This window comes from Protomyctophum bolini (genome assembly GCF_963924005.1).
Source record: "Protomyctophum bolini genome assembly, chromosome: 16".
Classification (NCBI taxonomy): domain Eukaryota; kingdom Metazoa; phylum Chordata; class Actinopteri; order Myctophiformes; family Myctophidae; genus Protomyctophum; species Protomyctophum bolini.
Window position 1 is genome coordinate 8,199,486 of NC_137877.1, and position 22,596 is coordinate 8,222,081.

General features: G+C 45.0%; 1 protein-coding gene across 1 annotated transcript in view; it reads left to right on the forward strand.

The window, feature by feature from the left end:
* Nucleotides 1–17,982: 17,982 nt before the first annotated feature.
* The window catches only part of klf12b (Kruppel like factor 12b), a 34,860-nt gene continuing 30,246 nt past the window's right edge, over nucleotides 17,983–22,596 (forward strand). Inside the window, exon 1 of the mRNA XM_080786262.1 lies at nucleotides 17,983–18,070. Coding sequence (XP_080642388.1) covers nucleotides 18,005–18,070 — 66 coding nt within the window. The 5' untranslated portion in view covers nucleotides 17,983–18,004. The remainder of the gene's footprint in view (nucleotides 18,071–22,596) is intronic.

Consider the following 22,596-nt stretch of genomic DNA (forward strand, 5'->3'; position numbering starts at 1 on the left):
GAGTAATGGTTGAGAGACGAAGCAGTGAAAGGTCCTGAAAGATACATAAAGCCAGTCTTTCTGTTGTATGAACACAAGGCTGCTGTACTTTATACCTCATGAGGTATAAAGTACAGCAGCCTTGTGTTCATACAACAGAAAGATTAGGGTATTGGGTAAGACTGACGTTATGTATCTTTCAGGACCTTTCACTGCTTCGTCTCAACCATTACTCTATGGCTCTGGTCTCAGCCACCGCAACGTATTTTTTTGACATTCCGTTTCTCTCCAAAGTTGAATGTTGCCACTATACTGTTGGAGCAGCCATAAACGACACAGGTTCATCTCGATGTTCTGGGCATCTTTGTATAGTTAGTGTTAGTAAAAAAGCAGGTAAAAGAGTAACGTTTGAGCAGACTATAACATCAAGTCACTCTATCATTCAATGTAGTGGTTCAATATGTCGTCTCCGCCTACAGGAAATTCGTTCTCTGCGACCAGGGGACCCGTTTCTGTGTCTGTGTGTATACCACGGATTTGAGGGTGAAAAGTGAGGATGCCAATTGTGATTGATGATATGATGATAAGTGAGAAACCTGTTAGGGAACTGCTAGGATTTAGACTGTTTTAGGCATTTCATTTTGTAGAGTTAAGGTATAGTAATAAGGGGCCAAATGCCCAAAGGGTGCTTTTTTCCCCCTATTGGTATGAATGTGTGATGTCATCAGCTGTGACACTGTGTTGACGTTGACTGTGAATGTGTGATGTCATCAGCTGTGACACTGTGTTGACGTTGACTGTGAATGTGTGATGTCATCAGCTGTGACACTGTGTTGACGTTGACTGTGAATGTGTGATGTCATCAGCTGTGACACTGTGTTGACCTTGACTGTGAATGTGTGATGTCATCAGCTGTGACACTGTTGACCTTTGACTGTGAATGTGTGATGTCATCAGCTGTGACACTGTTGACCTTTGACTGTGAATGTGTGGTGTCATCAGCTGTGACACTGTGTTGACGTTGACTGTGAATGTGTGATGTCATCAGCTGTGACACTGTGTTGACGTTGACTGTGAATGTGTGATGTCATCAGCTGTGACACTGTGTTGACGTTGACTGTGAATGTGTGGGCTCACATAACGGTTTTTGTTTTGAGATATATTATCACACATCCAGAAGTTTGAGTATACTTTATGGGCTTACTCTGAATCACAAAATCTACACGTATCCCAGGAAATACTATCCTACACTTTGAAATTCTGAGAGTTCATATAACAACTTTAACCTAATATTTGGTTACATTTGTAGAGTTACAAGTGATTAACCCATTTTGACATTGAGATCAGATTAAAAAAATGTCTTCTACATCCTGACAGTTTTCTGAAAAAGCTCGATTTTTCAATAGCTAAATTATAACATAATGTTTAAAACACCAAAAGGGGTTCCCGCCCAAAATGGGATAAAAGCTTCAGGATTTGTCCCTTGATGATGACATCATCACTACAGTCTTGTCACTCTGTCAAATGGAGTTGTAAGCTATATTATGATATATAAATACAAATATTATGTCAATTCAATGTTAGGGTGCATTTCCCCATTCAGTTAAATAGCGCACACGCGTGTTGACAAGGTATTGTGCGAGCCTCGGTATATTGTCTGTTGTTATACGTGGCGTGATGTGATCAATCTAATCAATATGCAGCCGTTATACCAACTCCATTCAGCCCGTATACACGTTTTAGCACGATTTAGCACCGCATGTTGCCCCTTTTGTGTGTGTGTCTGTCAACTCTCTGTAAATGCCATTTCTTTTTTTCTCCTCCACTGTAAGTGGCATGTTGACGAGCATATTGTACATAATTGGCCCCTGACAAACAAGGACACCAGGCCTTAAAAGTGTTCCTGCAAGGCGGATAAGTGCCGTGATGTAGGCTGCAGTCTAACAGTATATATACATGTTTCTGACGACAGCCACTTCAAATAAAACCACACCGCGTTCCGGCTTCATCGTGACACTGACTTTTGCAACATCGGTAGCAAGCGCCCTTAGGTGTGTGTGTGTGTGTGTGTGTGTGTGTGTGTGTGTGTGTGTGTGTGTGTGTGTGTGTGTGTGTGTGTGTGTGTGTGTGTGTGTGTGTGTGTGTGTGTGTGTGTGTGTGTGTGTGTGTGTGTGTGTGTGTGTGTGTGTGTGTGTGTGTGTGTGTGTGTGTGTGTGTGTGTGTGTGTGTGTCCCACTCCATTTCCTGACTCGCAGGGTATACACGTCTATGCGGGTGCCGTATAGAACGCCCCGTCTTGCTTACCTAAAATAGCCAATCTACAAGCTCACATTGCCTCGTGAATGACGTGGCGCTTTGTGAGCTTGCAGATCGGCTCATTTCTAGCCATGCGTCGTCACCTTCCTATACGACGAAATATAAATCGGGGGCTCAAGAGAGAGAGATAGAGAGAGAGAGAAGTATATAGTCACATATGTATGCCACGTCGTCACATACTGTACAAGAACACCTGAGCTCCAAATGGAAATTCGAGAGAGGGAGATAGAGGCGGCAGCAGCAGACGTTTCAATATGGATTTATGGAGGGAACCGTGATAAGATCTTCATGTTGGGCTGTCTATTCCCGGGGATGAAAAGAAGCAAAAAAAAAAGCATGAATGGCGCAGCTATTCCCCTCTAATAACCGCCACATTCAAGAAGACATGTATTCTTTCTCTCTCTGTGGAGCTGATTGGTTCCCATGAGGAAATGTTTAGGGTGCTTTGAGGCAAAGTGCATCAGTGGAGGAGTGTGTCTCTAAGGTTTTTCTTTTTCCTTTTTTTTCTCCTCCTCTTCGCCGTGTTTTTCGTTTTTTTTTTTTTCTTCTTTTTTTATTACCCTAAAGGAACTTTTCTTTTCTTTCCTTTTTTTTCTCTTCTTTTTTCCAAAACATAGCAGGCCCATGCCAGGGTTTGATGCTATTGTGAGTTGCCGGTGCTTATGAGGAGTGTGAATACTTCGAATAGAGAGGTGGTAGTAGCACTCTGTGCTCTCTTGAGCCTCGTTCAAAAATGTCCCAGAAGCATCCAAAAGTCTTTGCCTGCTGCTCCTATCCTTGCCAAGGGAAATACGCCTTATGAAATGGAAATTCTGAGACCATTCACACAGTGCCAGGAATGATTCGAGGAAAGGAGGGAAAAAAAGAAGAATCTCCATGTCCATCTCAGTACATCCAGGGCTAAGGGCTAGGATGAGGATAAACACACATCCCCATCAGCCACTGTGTTACACATGCACACACACACGTGCACACGCACACGCACACGCGGGGGCCGAGTCGGCTGCACACAGTACATCATGGAGAATATTTTACCTGACGCACGCTGTGTGTAAGGTTGAGGGTGAGAGTCTGGCTGCAGAGATGAATTATAGAGGGCTGTTTGGAGTTCACGTCAAGGTTTTTTGTCTGTGCAGAGAGGAAGAGCGCATTAGGGGGAGAGAGAGCTTTTAGTCAGCCATTTTTGTGGCTGTCCACTTACTCCGGCTAAGAGGTAAGCCTGCAGGGAGCTGTTTGAACGAGCTCCCCGGGCCAGAATAAGGGCCACATAATAAGGTCATGATCAGGCGGCTTAACCCATTGTGGACGGGGAACCCCTTTTTGGTGTTTTTAAGCCATTATGTTATACTTTAGCTGTTGGGAAAAATAGCAGATCTACAAGCTCATGAACAAGCTACAAGCTATGAACTTGTAGGTCTGCTATTTTTGGGAAAAAAAACTTGAAAAATGTGACGCAAATCTTTGAATATATATTATTTCAGAGTGAACGTTTTTAACTCAAATCTTTGCTTCTGCGTCTGAAACATATTTTCAGATGGGTGTCGGCGGCCAAATACAGATAATTCTGGGGGTCCTTGACATGAAAAAGGTTGATTACCACTGACATAGAAACATACGTAGGTTTTTCAGAAAACTTTTAGGATTTAGATTTTCTTTTTTTAAGAATCGTCCTCAGGTCTAAACGGATTAACATGTAGCAGGTTGAGGAGGTTAGCCTGTGATTCAAATAAGCTGCGATTCAGCCTCTTTTTCCCCGCTATAGCACGCTAGATTACAATATGTTAAATATTTCATTTTATTATTACACTATACGGATCAGTCCCTGGCTCCACTACTCCCTAACTGAATTACAGTAGTATTATCATTCAGCTATAATAATTCCATATGCCAGCAAGAAAACGCTGTTTGTTCTGCTGTCTCGGGCTCTTTGTTATGACTGCCTTGGTGCCTTTTGGTTTTGACTCGTGATATGACGACGGGCATATTGTTGTGCGTGTGCGTGACTCCATGTGCTTCTTTCTTTTTTTTCGCACCCTGGTCTGTGTATTATTGCCCCTGCTCAGTAGAACAAAACCTGTTGCTATCATTGGTTAGTCAAAGAGAGAGGAAGTTATAGTTAGGTTAGTCATTGGTTAGTCAAAGAGAGAGGAAGTTATAGTTAGGTTAGTCATTGGTTAGTCAAAGAGAGAGGAAGTTACTGTATAGTTAGGCAGTTAGACTGAACTGCAAGTAATGCTGGAGGGTAGTAAAAAAAGCCAACTGTACTTATAGTCGTACGTTGGTGTTCGGCTTGTCACCAAAAAGAGCAGATCTACAAGCACGCAATGCGTCACGATGCTATACATGTTGTGAACTTGTAGATTAACCCATTTTGGGGCGGGAATCCTTTTTGGTGTTTTAAGCATTATGTTATACTTTAGCTATTGAAAAATAGCAGATCTATACGATTAGCTATTTTTTTTAATCGTGAAAATGTGTCGCAAATTTGGAATATTATTTTCTTTTTCTTTTATATATATTTTTTTTATCCCACGATTTTGTAACCCATTTTTCACCCCTGTGTCAATTATCTAATGTGATCCTGGGCTCTAGTACATACACCCTCCGCCAACCTGGGGAGAGCAACGGACTTGAACTCATGCTTCCTTCATGCATGCAGTGTCCAAGTCTCTCCTTTACACCTGACAGGGGGGGAGTAATTATATTCATACAGAGCGAACATTTTTAACTCAAATCTTTTCTTCGTGAAAATGTGGCGCGAATTTGGAATATGTTCTTTCAGAGCCGACATTTTTAACTCATCTTTGCTTCTGAGAGGCTCCTTGGAACAACATATTTTCAGATGGGGGTCGGCGGCCAAATACAGATAATGTTTGGGGTCCTTGACATGAAATAGTTTGAGCACCTATACTGACAATCTGACATAGGAAGAAGACATTTAGTAGAATGTCTAAACACGTCACATGGGAAGTGAGCAGCTATAAGTCTGTAGACGCACAATGACACGAGACAGGAACTGCTCTCCTCTTGCATCTTTAAAGAGTCTGCAAGGCCTTACAGTTCAGATACCAGTTCAGGAGCGCTATACAACCTCGGCCGTGCCACAGCACTTATACCTGTACATTGTACAAAATCCTCCGTGTGAGTTAAACTGACACGTAGGATTTTTGCAGCGCACAGCGTAACTTAATCCATTTAGGTCTGACGTCGAAATTAAAAAAAAAAAAAGTTATATGTAATCGACCAGCATCTGAAAATATGTTATTCATGCAGGAACCCCTCAGAAGCAAAGATTTGAGTTTAAAACTTTCCCTCTGAAAGAATATATTATCTTTAAAGATTTGCACTACATTTTCACGATTAAATATATTAAATATAGCAGACCTACAAGCTCATAGCACGGCACAGAGTGCCGCGCTTGTAGATCTGCTGTTTTTCCATAGCTAAAGTATAACACCGAAAGGGGTTCCCGTTCAGAATGAGTTAATCTTCGAATCTAGGAACAACATTATAGGAACCGCCGATGATGTCAGCAGTCTATATCAAACACAAGATGAGAAAATATGGAAGTGTTTTCAAGGCAATTAAAGGAAGAAAAAAAAAAACACGCAAATTGTTTTCTTGGACTGCTTTCTCTCTCTCTCTCATGCACTTTCTGCTTCTTATACTCTCTGTCTCTCTCTCTCTCTCTCTCTCTCTCCCTCTTTGGTGGAAGTGTGGGGTGGGGGTGGGGGGGGTCTGTTGGCATGCTTGCACCGTGTGCTCTGTGCTCGACCGGGCCTTGGCTCGGGTCCATATCCCCTCTCTCCCACCCCACCCCACCCCCCGCCCAACACCCTTCCCCCTCGTCAGTCCTCTCCTGTACTCTCCTTGTGGCTGCAGCAGCTTCTCCAAACCTCCCGTGTTTTCATTTAACTCTGTGAGTGTAAAAAAAAAAAGAAGAAAAAAATGGCAGTGACGAACTCTCCTCCAGAGTTAAATTATAACTAACACCGGGTTTTTTGCTGTGTATACTGCCATAAACTCTGCTGGGGTCTTCATAGTCCCCAACCGACCCCAACCCCCCTTCACCTATCCTTCCATCCACCTCCTACTCCATTCCATCCCACCCACCACCACCACCCCCTCACACTCACTCACGCACAGTCGCACACACTCACGCACGCGCGCACAGACACAGCACACACGCATACCCTTCCTCTGCTGCTATAACCTTCCTTAACACTCCCCCCCCCCCCCCCCCAGCCCTTCCACCCCCCCACATATCTCCGCTAATATGGTCCATGTTCCACCCTTCCCTCCTTTCCTCCCCTTTTCTCCTATCCCCCTCCCCTCCCCTCCCCTCCCCTCCTCCTCCCCTCCCCTCCTCCGAGCCCCATGGCAGCAGGTCCACAGCCTCTGTGACACAGATGCACAGTACAGTTGCTCTGGGCGCTCCGCATGGGGACAAAGCAGAGGAGGTGGTTGAGTGGGTCCGTCTGTTGCGATGTGTGGCTGTTCCTGTATGAGTGTATGTGTGTGTGTGTGTGTGTGTGTGTGTGTGTGTGCATGAGAGAGAGAGAGAGAGAACATATTAGAGTATAGATTTATTGTTGGCTTAATAATTATCGGAGAACGACATTCAACACATTGTGATGATTTGAACAAGGTGGACCCTCTTGTGAACAAGTGTATGTATGGTGCTTCATTGGGTCGTCCACTCACAGTTAACGGTCTTTGTATCGAGTTGTGCTTGAAATCTATACTGTAACTAAATACTAATACTGTAAATAAATACTTCAATCAATCACTCAAAACACCTATAGGCTCCATCTTGCGCCACCCTTATCCCTTATCCCTAAAACTTATTTTGCCATTTTTTTACTATTTTGAAAATCATTTAAAAATATATAGCTATAACTATAGCTGATCTACATCGTACACGTAGTGAGCTTGTAGATCGGCTATTTGAACTATTTTAAAAGGTTTTCTTTTAAATAGTAAAAAAATGGCAAATAAGTTTTAGGGATAAGGGTTAAGGGGTGGTACAAGATATTATAGCCCCTAACATCCCCACAACATTACCGTATACATATACTGTATGACTTCTACGCTGTGTACTCACAGTATTCTGTATGCTGTTTGTTTCAACCCTTTTAACTCCACTTCCTATCCAATTACCTCCCGTTTTAAAAACCATGACCTTTGAAAACAAGCCGTAATTAACAATGGGCAACAACTGCCTTATCAAAGAGAATACATCTTAGCCTGGTTCACACAATGTGTCAGCGTACTGGTTGATCGCTGGGTAGGTACAGTACAGAGTACAGTACGCATGGGAACATGCTGTTGTTGGCTGGAAGCTCCAGCCAACATTGTTCAGTGACTAGTGCCAGTGTCCTTATGATAGGTTAAATATCTGCATATAGCAAATGCAGTATACGTGTGTGTGTGTGTGTGTGTGTGTGTGTGTGTGTGTGTGTGTGTGTGTGTGTGTGTGTGTGTGTGTGTGTGTGTGTGTGTGTGTGTGTGTGTGTGTGTGTGTGTGTGTGTGTGTGTGTGTGTGTGTGTGTGTGTGTGTGTGTGTGTGTGTGTGTGTGTGTGTGTGTGTGTGTGTGTGTGTGTGTGTGTGTGTGTGTGTGTGTGCGTGCGTGCGTGCGCCAGTGTTGCTTTTGGCAGCAAATTCAGATTTGTAGTTTTAGTCATATATGTTCACGGGCTGTATTTTGCGTGTCTTATAAGTACCAGGTCTTATTCCCTATAACTTGAGTAAACTAAAGACCTGGAGGCGTGATCATCAATGCTCTTTGGCTATTCTGAGTGGCCAAAGAGCATTGACCACGCCTCCAGGTCTTTAGTTTACTCAAGTTAAGTAATAAGACCTGGTAAAATACAGCCCATTATATAGTCTCTTGAATAGTTTTAATTTAGTTTCAGTCACATTTTAGTCACCCGGAATGTTTTAGTACAGTTTTAGTCGACTAAATATCATAAGATTTTAGTCGACTATAAATCTACAGTTGATTTAGTCGACTAAAATGTATTTCGGCGGGCCTTGATGCCGTCGTAATGACTGATTTTGTACACTTGCTGAAAATAGCCGATCTACAAGCTCACAACGCGTCGCAGCTTGTAGATCTGCTATATTTTCTGCATGCAACCGTTCTGTAACATGACTTATATACTGGATCTCTTGTCCACTAGTCCCTTCCTATAACATTTTAGCCTATAGTTTTTATTCGTTGACGAAATTGTCAACATATTTTAGTCGACGAAATCAACACTGGCCTCACTGACCTCACTCACACGCACACGCGTGTGCGTGTGAGTGAGGTCAGCGGGCATATGAGATCAGCATTGTGTCCTCGAAGGTCATGAGTTCTCTGTCCAAGGCCTGTCACCTCTTATTGATCGGCCGGTCTGGTCGTGGGTCTGACTGGCGCTATATACGTAAGGTTCTGGCTGTTGCCTTATCCGTGCGCTCCAGCCGAGCAGCTATCAGCTACCGTCAGCAACAGGGCTGATAGCCATCAGGTAGCTAGCTGTAGGAGCCGCTGGACCTCAGCCTGGAGATAGCAGAGGCTTGGGGAGGATTGGGGGAAAAAAAGGGCTTGACACGAGTTCCAATGCATGAGTAACAGATATATAAAACAGACTTTTCTTTTTTTAAAGGGAAAAAAAACACCCAACGTCATTTTTTTTTACCCTTCACAGGGAAAGGTGTATTATACAGCAGTGGTTACCAAAGTGGGGTCCCAAGGCGGGGACCCCCCTAGGGGTCCTTGAAGGGAGTTCCAGGGGGTCCCCCCCAGTTAAATGATATAGTTATAGATAGGAACCCAATGGACCCTTTTACGGGTCGGTGTAACTTTGTTAACTTTGAGTTAAATGTATATATTGTTTTATTCTGTTTATTGATAAGCACACTCATTCATACGGTTGTACGGAACTGGGAAGGAGAGTGAACATAGACATTTACAGCATTATTGTACTTTTGTTTAGTTTTTTTCCCCCCCCATACATTAACTCTCCCCAATTTTTTCACAGTAAATCATGTGCCATCCCCCCCCCCCATTTTTCTATATGCATGTATATACATACATATACCCCCCTCCCGCACCAGAGTAAGTGTCAGAGTTAAATTAACTTTAATTTTACAATATAAATTTGGGGTCTCAGAGAATGCCATTAAATGGGGGGTCCGTAGACTGATGCATGTCAAACTGGGGGTCCCTGAGAATCACTGCTATAGAGCCGTAACAAATCTTCTCTTACGGGGGTCCCTGGAACATCTTTTTCAAATGGGGGTACAAATGTCAATTTGGGGGTCCATGAAATGGAAAAGTTTGGGAACCACTGATATACAGCATACTGTAGGTGGGAAATACACACATTTCTACCTTCTCTCTTTCTTTCTCTCGTATAGCCCTGGCCTCATTCTTTGCTCGGTCCCTCTCTCCAGCTATACCCAGGGATTTGGTTTGGGATGGGGAGGGCGGGGAGGGGCGGGGAGGGGAGGGGAAGGGAGGAGAGGGAGGAGGGACAAATGAGATGCCTCAACACTCCACTGCCCTCCCCCCCCCCCTGCGTCCCACACTCCCCCTCACACCTGGGATGGCCATTTCATTTCGGAGAGCAGCAAATGGAAAGGTGATCTTAATCTGCCCTCTTTCCAGTCTCTCCTCTCCTCCCTCCCCTCTCTCTCTCTCACTCTCTCTCACTCCCTCTTGTCCTCATCTCCCACACACCGAGCCTTCGGCTGGCTGACGGACAGTGCACTGCTGGCTTATCCCATTTCTGACCTGAGATCAGATTCTAAAAAAAATGTCTTCCAAATCCTGACAGTTTTCTGAAAAAGCTATGTTTCTTCGACTTTTCAAAAATAGCAGACCTATACAAGCTCGTAGCGCGCCACTCGGTGGCGCGCTATACGAGCTTGTAGATCTGCTATTTTTCAATAGCTAAAGCATAACATAATGCTAACACCAAAAAGGGATTCCCGACCAAAATGGCTTATTGAGCACCCGGCTATGCCAGCAGACCAAATCTAGCAACAGAGCAACGCCGTGTATAACATACAATACACCACTTGTTTTATTATAGCTTTGAAAATAAATCTTCTTCATTTCACACTTGTTTCTCTGTTAATAATAATAATGGGTGTCTTGATTTATGAATTAATTGAGAGCATTTCTGTAAAGAACGAGAGGGTTATGACAATCGACTCGGTCAAAGTTTTCCGATGCGACCCCTACCATGCAGCGGCGCTGTACTCCATTAGGTCATTACTCTGTGTTAACCCATTCTGACCTGAGATCAGATTCATACGAGGTTTCCGCTGGACACACACTGGTCTGATTGACCCATTCTGACCTGAGATCAGATTCTAAAAATGTCAGTCGTTCTATCGATTTTTCAAAAAATAGCAGACCTACAAGCTCGTAGCGCGCCACTCGGTGGCGCGCTATGAGCTTGTAGATCTGCTATTTTTCAGTAGCTAAAGCATAACATGATGCCAACACCAAAATGGGTTCCCGTTCAGAATGGGTTAACCCATTTAGGCCTAGTCTTCTAAATCCTGACAGTTTTCTGAAATACCCGTGTTTCTATAATATCAGTGGTGCTCCATAGTCCATATTTCATGTCAAGGACCCCAAGAATTATATGATGGTCGACCCCCATCTGAAAATATGTACGTAGTTCCAGGGACCCTCACCCAGAAGCAAAGATTTGAGTTAAAACGTTCACTCTGAAAGAATATATATTCAAAGATTTGTGCCGTGCATTTTGACGATTTTTAAAAAATAGCAGACCTATACAAGCTCGTATAGGCTATGAGCTTGTAGATCTGCTATTTTTCAATAGCTCTAAATTATAACATAAAACACCCAAAAGGGGGTTCTTCCTTCCCGGCCAAAGCGCGTTAAGTCTCCGTGCCTCCTCTTAGCTCATTAGTCATTACAGCCACAAGCAGAGGCATGCACTGGCCATTGATTTCCTATGAGGAGAGCGTGCTTGCGGGCCAGTTCATTAGGAATGTGGTCACAAACCCACTGGATTAGCTGGACTGTGGACACACTTGGAGAGACTTGGCCGTTGCCCACCCCCCCCCCCCCCCGTTGCCCCCCCGCCCCCAGAGCAATGAGCTGTGCTCACTGCACCGTGACGAGGATAGATAGATAGATAGTTAGTTATGATGCTTAAAGGAGTGCCACCATCTTTTTCCCCCACCCTAAAACATGATCATCAGCTATATTATTATAATATAAGGAGGAAGAACGTTTTTTTCCAAAAAAGTGTACAGAATTTGTTAAAATCATGCTTTTATGTGGACACCACGCCCACCAGTTCATTAAGTATGCCTGGTTTGCCTGGTGAGTGCATGGTGATGGGTGGTGATCCACCTGAACTGAAGCCACACCCACAGCTGTAGTTGTATGATAAAGGTGGAGGGGTTAGGGGAGGGGCTGATCATGTGATGTCACTATATTGCTGTTTATTTCATTGGCCCCAGTTTGACTGTCAAGGGTTCAGCCTCCAGGAAGAAACCCTAAATACAAAGTGAATACACCATTATTGCACATAAAAACGACTCCAGGGTGTCTAATGAAGCACTGTCACCTCATAGACACGTGAATGTGGCACTCCATCTTTAATAATATATTTGCAAGCCGGTGTTCATTCACGCGGCAGAAATAGCAGATCTACAAGCTCACAACTCGTCACGGCGGTGCGGCATGGTTTGTGAGCTTGTAGATTTGCCTATTTTCCCCCGGGGGCGAACGGCACCTTTCATGCAACAACACGGTGTGAATCAGGGTTTATAAGAGTTCTTTAGTTCCACATTTACAGAACGTCCACGTGATCAGAAAATTCTATGCGAGCATTTAGAGTAGGAGTTGAATGACTTTTTTTGTGGCAAAGCTACACTGAATTAACAACGGGAGGCCTGCCTAGCAGCAGCACCCCAGCATTCATATCCTTGAATAATATGCAGGAGAGCAGCATGTCTTTGACACAGTGGAAAACGTAACTGCCCACTGGGCTAAGATCGAGACCTTATACCCGTGAAAGGTCTCGGGCATGTTTTCTCATTTATTTATTTTCAGAAGAGGAGAGAGAAGGTCTTTCTCTGGCTGAATGATGGCCATCTTTTTTAGAGAGCAAAAACCTGAGTTTCTCTCTCTCTCTCTCTCTCTCTCTCTCTCTCTCTCTCTCTCTCCCCCCCCCCCCCCCCCCCCTCTGTGTGTGTGAGTGCTTCTCTCTCCCTATTCTCCTCCCCAACACATGGCTCCAGGCTGGACCGAGGCTAGTGTGCACATGCATGCATGCTCCACCCAGCCCAGTAACGTTGCCATGACAACCCTATCTGGGCCTCTATACCACAAGACCTGAAGCCGAAGGACATATCCTGGACAACAATACAATAGCAGGCAGCAGCAGCAGCAGCACAGCCCAGTGCATGCAGGCTATACCTGGGGGACCTAGACCTGTGTGAGAGGGTGGGGGTGGTTGCACATCCAGGGTGAACATATTCTCCCTCCTCCTCCTCTTCCTCCATCTCTTTTTCCTCAACCGCCTCCTCCCTCTTGCCAGTGTTGTTTTTTTTTGGCCAGGACATTTCTATTTTAGTTTTCTTTAGTCTTTGGACTGAAACTTCATTTTGGTTTTTTTAGTCATGTTTTATTATAGTCACCTGGAATGGTCTTGGTGTCGGTCTCGTTTTAGTCCATTTCGGTCGACTGAATCTACAGTTGATTTAGTCGACTGAAATGTATTTTAGGCGGGCCTTGATGCTGTTGTATATAAGGACAGATTTTACACTCGCTGAAAATAGCCGATCTACGAGCTCACAGCGCGTCAGCATGCAACCAGGTGCAGTAAAATGACTTATAGTGGATCTCTTGTCCACTAGTCCCTTCCTAACATTCCAGTCTCGCTTTTATTTCATGACGAAATCGTCGATATATTTAGTCTTATATAGTTTCAGTCGTCGTAGCTTAGTTTTCATTTAGTTTCCATTTAGTTTTCGTCTGTGAAAAAAGCAAGGTATAGTCGACGAACATTTTTCGTCTTGGTTTTTCAGTCAACGAAAACAACACTGTTTGCAGATCCAGGGTGAAAATTCTCCTCCTCCTCCTCCTCCTCCTCCTCCTCCTCCATCTCTTTCCTCACCGCCTCCCTCTCTTGCAAGACAAACACACCCAGGGTTTTGGGCTTTATAGCCTCGGAAATCCAGGGAGGAGCGAGCGACCTAACATGCAAGCGTTACTACTTGTCTGGGGGCGGCACTAGTAGTGCTGCTAAAATACAGCTTGCAGTAATGTGTTTCTTTTATTTCCCCTTTAAACTATTTATTGGTGACACAGACATGACTTTATTTTTTTATTTTTTTTACAGCATGGAGACCTTACGTCTGGTGGTTCAGGTGGTCAGGTGGTCTGGCAAAGCGCTTCAGGGGTCTGGCTCTCTCTTAACACATTTTGGACGGGAAACCCCCCTTTTTGGTGTTTCAAACATTATGTTATCATTTAGCTATTGGAAAAATAGCAGATCTATACAAGCTCGTAGCTTGTAGGTCTGCTATTATTTTTTTATCGTGAAAATGTGGCCCAAATGTTTGAATATATTCTTTCACAGCGAACGTTTTTAACTCAAATCTTTGCTTGGAACAACATATTTTCAGATGGGGGGGGGGGGGTCGGAGGCCAATTACTTTTGGGAGTCTTTGACATGAAAATGTTTTGAGAAAACATTTGGTAGAATCATTCCCAGGTCAAAATGGGCTAAGCGTGCATGGCTGGCCGCGCTGCTCGGCGTGCTCTCTCTCTCTCTCTCTCTTCGGCCCGTCGGTCGGTTGGCGATGATGATGATGGGCCCAGGGTCTGGGCCACGCATCCTGTTGTCGGTGCCAGCAGCAGCAGCAGTAGGAGAGAGAGAGAGTAGAGAAGAGAGATGTTTTGGAGCGCCTATTTGCCTTTTTGCTTTTAGCATTCCTCCGTGTTCTGCCGCTGCTAAAATAATAAGAGGCTGGGTTACCTCAGGTCGGCCCCAGCTGAGGGATACGGAACATGCATTGTTGTCATTGGCTGGCAGTCGCTGAGAGATCCCTCTCTTAAAGCCACAGCGCCGGAGAACGCACCGCACTACTGCCCGTCTCGGGGAGGAACAATGTGACGCTCGTTGGAGTATAATGACAGATGAGCCAATATTCACTAAGTGTGCGTGCGTGCGTGCGTGCATGTGCGTGAGTAGGCCTACTATACTGTATATGTTCAGAATGATGTGTGCCGTCTCAAATGTGTCATAGGTGTGTGTGTGTGTGTGTGTGTGTGTGTGTGTGTGCGTGCAAACTCATTGACCGAAAAAAAAAAGCCATATCTTCTATTTTTGCAACCTAAGTGTGCAATGACACACAGAGAGGGAATTGAATGCCTTGCGGCAGGCAGCCTATACTGTATACATTGGGCCTATGGTACAGTACGTCACACAACACGTTATCGAGTTCTTCGGGTTTGTAACATTGCTCATGTGTAGGTTGTTATTGTCGGAGAAGCTTGGACAGTATAAACGTGTTGTCGTCTGGAGAAGCGATATCTCCTTGGATCAGGGGGAACATTTGCCGTTTTAAAAGATAATGTAGGAACACAGGGCTTCAGGTTCAATACCAACAGTTTGGGAGTGTTTTTTTTTTACTGATGTAATTCATGGCAATAAACATATCTTTGTGAGTGATATTGTGTCTCGCACGGAGCCGACCCCCTTAGCTCTGTTGATGAGACATTTCAGACGTCTCGCACGTCTGTTTTCTTTCAATTTTAAATCGCTCCGTATCCTCTGGACGTGTCCCTGATTATTTTAAGATTGCTATTGTTCAGCCTGCTCTCGGAGAAGTCTTTCTTGACCCCCATCCATTTCCAAACAATTATAGGCCAATTTATAAAAGTCCTTATTCATACCGGAAAAGACAGGCTTTTGTTGCAAACCTCTGGCAGCTGTTTGAATGCGAAATGATGGATTTCATTCAGTTTTCTACTGCGTCGAGACTTTACTTGATTAGAGTGAGTCACAAACTGTCTTTTAATGAATGCTGATATTTGGGTAACTGTTCCATACGCAGACTTGGGAGCGTTATTTGGCACCACTGATCACAATATATGTATATTAATAGAATAACAGCAGCGGGTTGGCATATCTGGGACTGCCTTGCAGTGGTTTACATCTTATTTGACTAATCATAGGCCTTTAGTGTCAATCGGTGCCCATGTTTCCTCCCTTTCCGTGTGGTTTGCCCCGAGCTTCAACCTTATGTCCAATCCAATTTTCTTTGTATAAGCTTCCCCTTGGCAACATTTACATGTACTGTAAGCATGCTATTTATTTTCGGCGTTACGCCGACAATACATAATTAACTTCAGGTGAAGCCTGCCTACTTAAGCAAAACAGAATACGAAAAAAACACTCGATATACTCCAAAATTGTAAAGAACACTAACTAAAACCAAGAGAAGAGAACATAATTAGACTTACTTCCCTACAGAGGTTTGCTTGTCTATTTTAGGAATGGGTTTCTAAGATTTTACTGTTAAGGCACTTCCTGCCTGGCTTGGCTCCTAATTACGTTCTATAGTTATTAACCCGTTACCTGCCTGTGTGCGGCCTGTGTGACCGCCAGGGCTCCTTCGACTCTGAACCCAACCTGCCTGTCGCCAGTGTTGTATTTCAAACGTCTTCTAAATCATGATAGTTTTCAGAAAAACCTCATGTTTTCTATGTCAGTTGTTCTCAAACTATTTTATGTCAAGGAGCCCCAGAATGATATGTAATTGGCCGCCGACCCCCATCTGAAAATATGTTGTTCCAGTTCCAGTTGTTCCAAAGATTTGAGTCAAACACGTTCTCTCCGAAGGAATAAATATTCAAAGATTTGCGCCACATTTTCACAAACTTTCAAAAATAGCAGAGAATAGCGCAGAGTGCCGTGCTATGTATGAGCTTGTAGATCTGCTATTTTTCCACATAGCTAAAGTATAACATAATGCTTAGAAAGAACACCAAAATGGGTTAAAACATAACTTTCATTTGCACCAATTGCACCATACTGTTTCATGCCTCTATAGGCCGGGACTTTATTATTTCTATAACTGCACTTTATACTTACTGTATGTCATCATTCCCATAAGTATAGGACGTACAGTATGCACAAGCAATTAACCCATTCTGACCTGAGATCAGATTCATACGAGGTTTCCACTGGACACACACTGGTCTGATAAACCCATTCTGACCTGAGATCAGATTCTAAAAATGTCAGTTGTTGTTCGATTTTTCAAAAATAGCAGACCTACAAGCTCGTAGCGCGCCACTCAGTGGCGCGCTACGAGCTTGTAGGTCTGCTATTTTTCAATAGCTAAAGCATAACATGATGCTAACACCAACATGGGTTCCTGGTCAGAATGGGTTAAGCCCCCACCTCAGTTCCGTGCATGGAGTGTGATGTGATGCCTCTTGGAACTATGACTGGGGGCCTTCTGTTGGCATTGTTTCTTTACTGTCGATGTACTGTGTGATCTGTTTTGTTTGTATATGTTTTATTTGTATCCTGATGACTAGCTTGGCACAAAACCAATTCCCCCGAAAGGACAAATTATAGTATCCATCTATCATGTCTTCTTTTCTGTTACTATAGGCTTTATTTTATTTCGATTTATGTAAAGAACTTATAGACACTTAGTTTTTTATCGCTACACACACACACACACACACACGGTGGCCATTTTGCTTTATATGTTCAAACGGCGTGCTAATAAGCGGTGCAGGACATTACGAGCAGGCCTCTTTGATGTGACATGTGGGTAATTATATACAGAATGTCATCTGTGATGCTGATGCAAGGGAGTGACACTGTGTGTGTGTGCTGTGAGTACACAGTTTATCGTTTGTCGCTTTGGAACTGCTCCTCCACGGGCCACAAAACTATTCAATTCATCGATACGGCAAATAATCATATCGTATTCCTGCCCGATAATGGTTTATCGTATCATACCATATCCATATGTCAGGAAATGCTGTGTGTGTGTGTGGCTGTGTGTGTGTGTGGCTGTGTGTGTGTGTGCGGCTTCAACATCAGCGTGAGTTTCTGCCCCGAATCTTTTGCATTCACCCATCAAAAGATTCTTTATTTTTATTCAATTTTTCCTTGCTTTTTGTATCAACTTGGGGTTTTTTTTGTTCAAATTGATTTGGAAACTTTCAATCTTCTGACAGAACGTCGGCAATCGGTGGTGGTCTATAATTACAGGACTCATTTTAGTATAGGACGCGCGGCCATTATTCAACATCAACTCGTGTGTCGCGATACATAACGGTATATCGAGGCCTCCGTATCGATCGTGTGGTTGTTGGCAATATACCCATTACCAGCCAGCCCTGCAACCGTATTCCTACTGTTTCATCAACAGGAGACACAGTATAGTGTCCATTCAGCATTTCTTATTGTGGCAGTGTATTGAGTGTAACTATATATGTTGGCATGTTGTTGTACTGTAGTCGCGTGTGTGTGTGTGTGTGCGTGTGCGTGTGTGTGTGTGTGTGTGTGTGTGTGTGTGTGTGTGCGTGCGTGCGTGTGTAAAGCAGTGTGTGAGCTGCTTCGTCATGCTGAAACCTCTGTCTGTCTCACACCTCCTCCTCCTCCTCTGTGTGTTCTCTCCACAGACGGCCTCACAAACAGGATGTTAATGCTTGACGGAATGCCTGCAGTCCGAGTCAAAGCTGAGCCCCTGGAATCAGAACAAGGGGTAAGAGAGCAGTTGTTTTCCAGACAATTCCCCTCTTTCTTTTTTTTTCTTTCTCCCCCTGTCTCTCTCTCTCCCTCCCTCCCCTTTAGCTTGCTTTTCCTGCTTTCCTCCTCCTCCTCCTTCTCCTCCCGGCGATGGGCCCGATAATCACTCCCAGGCTCCCCCAAAAACTGTGAGTTATAATAAAGCCCTGATTTACGCTTCGTCGCACGGCGGTGTGTCGCGCGGCGTGTTCCACCGAGAATAGATAGGATCTGCAAGCATGACGCAAGTGTGTGCGCGGCGCGCCGTGTGAGCTTGTAGATCGGCTGTTTTTTGGGGGGGGCGCGCGACGGAGCTTAACCCATTTTGGGTGGGAACCCCTTTTGGCGTTAGCATTATGTTATGCCTTAGCTATTGAAAAACAGCAGATCTACAAGCTCGTAGCGCGCCACCGAGTGGCGCGCTACGAGCTTGTAGGTCTGCTATTTTTGAAGAATCGTGAAAAGTGACATGAAAGTGTTTGAGAAGGACTGACATAGAAAAACATGGCTTTTTCAAGAAAACAGTCAAGGATTTAGAAGACATTTGCGGAATCGTTCCCAGGTCAGAATGGGTTAAATTAGGAGTGAGTGAGTGAGTGAGTGAGTGAGGGGGCGAACAAGTGAGCGAGCGTGGGGGCTCAGAGGAGTGGTCGGAGAGCATGGTAGTAAGGAGGAGTAGAGGCAGAGGAGATGAGGAGGAGGAGGAGGTGGGGGCCCCAGCAGCTGGAGCAGGAATGCATCTGGGAGGGGAGGGGAGGGGAGGGGGGTCTGGGCGATGCATCCTCGCTGCTTGGGGTTCACCGTACGCACAGATGCAGTCACTGCATCCAAGGAGGAGGAGGGAGGAGGAGGAGGAGGGGGGGGGTCACAGGGGGCCGATCCGTCAATCTCTCCCTCTCTCTCTTCCTTTGCATCTTCTTCTCGGTTTCCCGGCACTGTCGTCGTCGTCGTCGTCCCTCGTAAAGTTTTTTCTTCTTTTCTTTTCTTTTTCTTTTCTCTATTCCGCGCCGCGTAGATAGTATTCTCTATGTGTGTCTATAGCGCCGCGCGCCGCGCGCCACCCATGCACGCAGTTATGTAGATGGATGCAAATGACACGCACGCATGACACACACACACACACACACACACACACACAGCATTGCTCCATCCCACGCCTAACATTTTATTCTGCGCACACTGCGAAAACTGGACGTGCACGTGCTGAAGGGACTGCTATAGATTGTGTGACGCGCAATATTTCTTCGCCGCGTCTCATTAGACCGAACAGTTATACAATTAACTTTATATACGCTTACTTTTTGGAAACGGTTTCATTTGCAAAGGTTGTCTCTTGAGATGACATACAGTATATTTAACATGCAGATATGTACAGTGAAATCGGTATACGATCACTGTAAGGAATAACGGTGGTCACCTCGTCTGTAACTATTTGGTTCTGTCCCGCATAACGCTAAAGTGCACTCTAGTCCCACGTACGGAGGAATCAAGTGGCCTTGTTATGGAGAAGCTGTTGCTAGGCTACGAGGTCTTTTTGTTGCCGCTACAGCTGTGTGTGTGTGTGTGTGTGTGTGTGTGTGTGTGTGTGTGTGTGTGTGTGTGTGTGTGTGTGTGTGTGTGTGTGTGTGTGTGTGTGTGTGTGTGTGTGTGTGTGTGTGTGTGTGTGTGTGTGTGTGTGTGTGTGTGTGTGTGTGCGCAGTGGATGCAGTCCACTTTTATATTTATAGTCGTGGTGAATACAATTCATTTATCATTGATTTCCATTCACTTCTCATCAATAACTTATCAATAACTGCCCCTAATAAATCACTAATATAGCTGCACCGTGAGCTGAATGATTCCACTTGAGCAGCAGAACCTCAAAATTGCAAAACCCCGTCCGTCGCTCGGTCACACCTCGTGACATCACGCCTCGTGACACGCTCCATATATGGCCATCTTCGTATTATTATGAAGATCACGACACTGACCTCATCAAACCCTTAGATCTCCATATATGGAGCGGACATGTTCTGACATTCCATTATGTTGATCCGTCCCCACCCGTCCTTCCTCTTCGATGTCTCCCTTTTGACCGATACCTGTCTGTCCGTTCAAACTCTAGACGGGCCCGCCCCAAAGTTATTAGTGCAGCCGCGCCCGGCAGCCGGCGAAAAACTAGACCCCGAAAACGGTGCCCGAAAATTTAGGCCCCGGCCCTCATCAAACCCTGTACACTCAAGACGCTGCCACCCTTAGATCTCCATATATGGAGCTGACCTGTTCTGACATTCCATTATGTTGATCTGACCTCATCAAACCCTGTACACTCAAGACACGCTCCATATATGACCAGTATACTGAATTCATTCCATATGTTGATCTGACCCCCCCCCCCATGACAAAGCGTCATCGCCGCCAGGATGCATGCATGCACGCAACCTCACAAGGTCGCTTCTCCCCCCCCCCCCCCCCCCTTAAGGGCGTCTCACTGGGTTATATGACGCATGCAGAAAGGTGTCTGGTCGTGTAGGTGTTTTGGCGTCGATTAGAATGGGCTCCCATCATCTTCCCTGGGCGTTGAGGCCGCTGAGCGGAGGAGGCAGGCAGGGGGAAGCAGGTGGTTGCTTGTCTACGAGTGCCCCGCTCTCTACCGTGGCTAACCCATTCTGACCTGGCACCCATATTGGTGTTAGCATCATGTTATGCTTTAGCTATTGAAAAATAGCAGATCTACAAGCTCATATCGCGCCACCGAGTGGCGCGATACGAGCTTGTAGGTCTGCTATTTTTGAAAAATCGAAGAACGACTACCATTTTTAAAATCTGATCTCAGGTCAGAATGGGTTCATCAGACCAGTGTGTGTCCAGTGGAAACCTCGTATGAATCTGATCTCAGGTCAGAATGGGCTAAAGTGTTGCTGAGTGCTGCAGGCCTCCCTCTCTCTCTGCCCTACAGGGCATTGAAGTCATTCTCCATACGTGCACTAGTGATGTCAGTCAAAAGGCACAGGATGTGAGCGCTGCTGCTAGCCCACGCGGGGCTTTGAAGTGCAGCCGCGAGATCCGATCTCTCGCTGTATATAACTGACTGAGCCTTGCCTTTAACCCATTCTGGACGGGAACCCGTTTTGGTGGTTTTTAACTATAAGCATTATTCGCGCTACGAGCTTGTAGGTCTGCTATTTTTGAAAAGTCGTGAAAATGTGGCGCAAATCTTTGAATATATATTCTTTCAGAATACTTTTTTATTGTGTGGTTCTGTATACATTAAATGGCGATTGTTCGGCTGTGAAATTTCAGAACCTCAATAAAAATACATTGAGAAAAAAAAAAGATAAAACAATAAAATTAACATTTTTTTTTTATTTTTTTATTAATTTCGACGTCAGGCCTAAATGCGTTAAACGGCAGGCAGACACAGACAGTTTAGACTGTGTGTGCTGCTGCTGCTGCTGCTGCTAGAAATGTGGTCTTCATTTGGGTGGCCGCGGGCCAAGGGCTTGCTGGAAATGGCCTGCCTCGTTAGAGAATCCACCCGCAAGGGGCTGGAAAATCAGCCCCTGCTAACCCAGTCTATCCCCTAATAAAGACAATGGCACGAGGACGGAGGCACAAGGCAAAGGCAGGCGGGGTCCGAGGGGTGGAGTGTTACAATAAAGCCTGATTTATACACTATACGTCATCATACGACCAGTCGCTGTCTGTCACACTGTCTGCATCGAGAGCTTGTAGATCTGCCGTCTTCGGAGTTGTGCCATCGTGATATGACCTGTGTCGATCTTGTACGTCTGTGTGTGTGTGTGTGTGTGTGTGTGTGTGTGTGTGTGTGTGTGTGTGTGTGTGTGTGTGTTGTCTACACACGTGCATGTGCATGTGCATGTGCATGTGCATGTGTATGTGTGGGTGTCTGCCTGCCTTTCTTTCCGTCTGTCTGTCTGTGTATGCCTTTGTGTGTGAGAGTGCGAATCGTGTCTGTCAAAGTGAGCGAGAGGAGGGGGGGGTGGTGGCTGGAAGTTTTCCATTTGTGTGTGAGTTCAGATGCATAAAAGCCCGAGCCAATATGCAAATATGTGTGTCTGTTTTTCACTTTTTACGTAACTCTATACACGCTGTTGTTATTCTGACCGTTCGTTCCGCACAAATGTTCCCCCTTGCTTCTCAACGGGAGCTAACTAGAGGAACCGGGCCAGATTTGACATCTCATCACTTGCCACTGAACTGACATTGCATTCCTATTCGCGACCGTCATAGGTTTGCGCCGCCATCCAACAAAACAGTCGCGGTTATATGAACCATAAATAAATCTCCGAGTATCATTCGAGACTATACAGTTGGCGGTCATACCGTTTGAAACACAATATATTTTTCTTTTGGTTTTCGATATTTTTCCGCTTAACTGGCGAGAGAGAGAGAATCGGCGATGGGTGCCGAGCGCCAGTATGAAAAAAAAAGGACTGTCTGGATGCCTTTTGAGTGACTGAGGCTGACTGTGTGATGAGCCTCGGAGGAGCTAATGCCGTC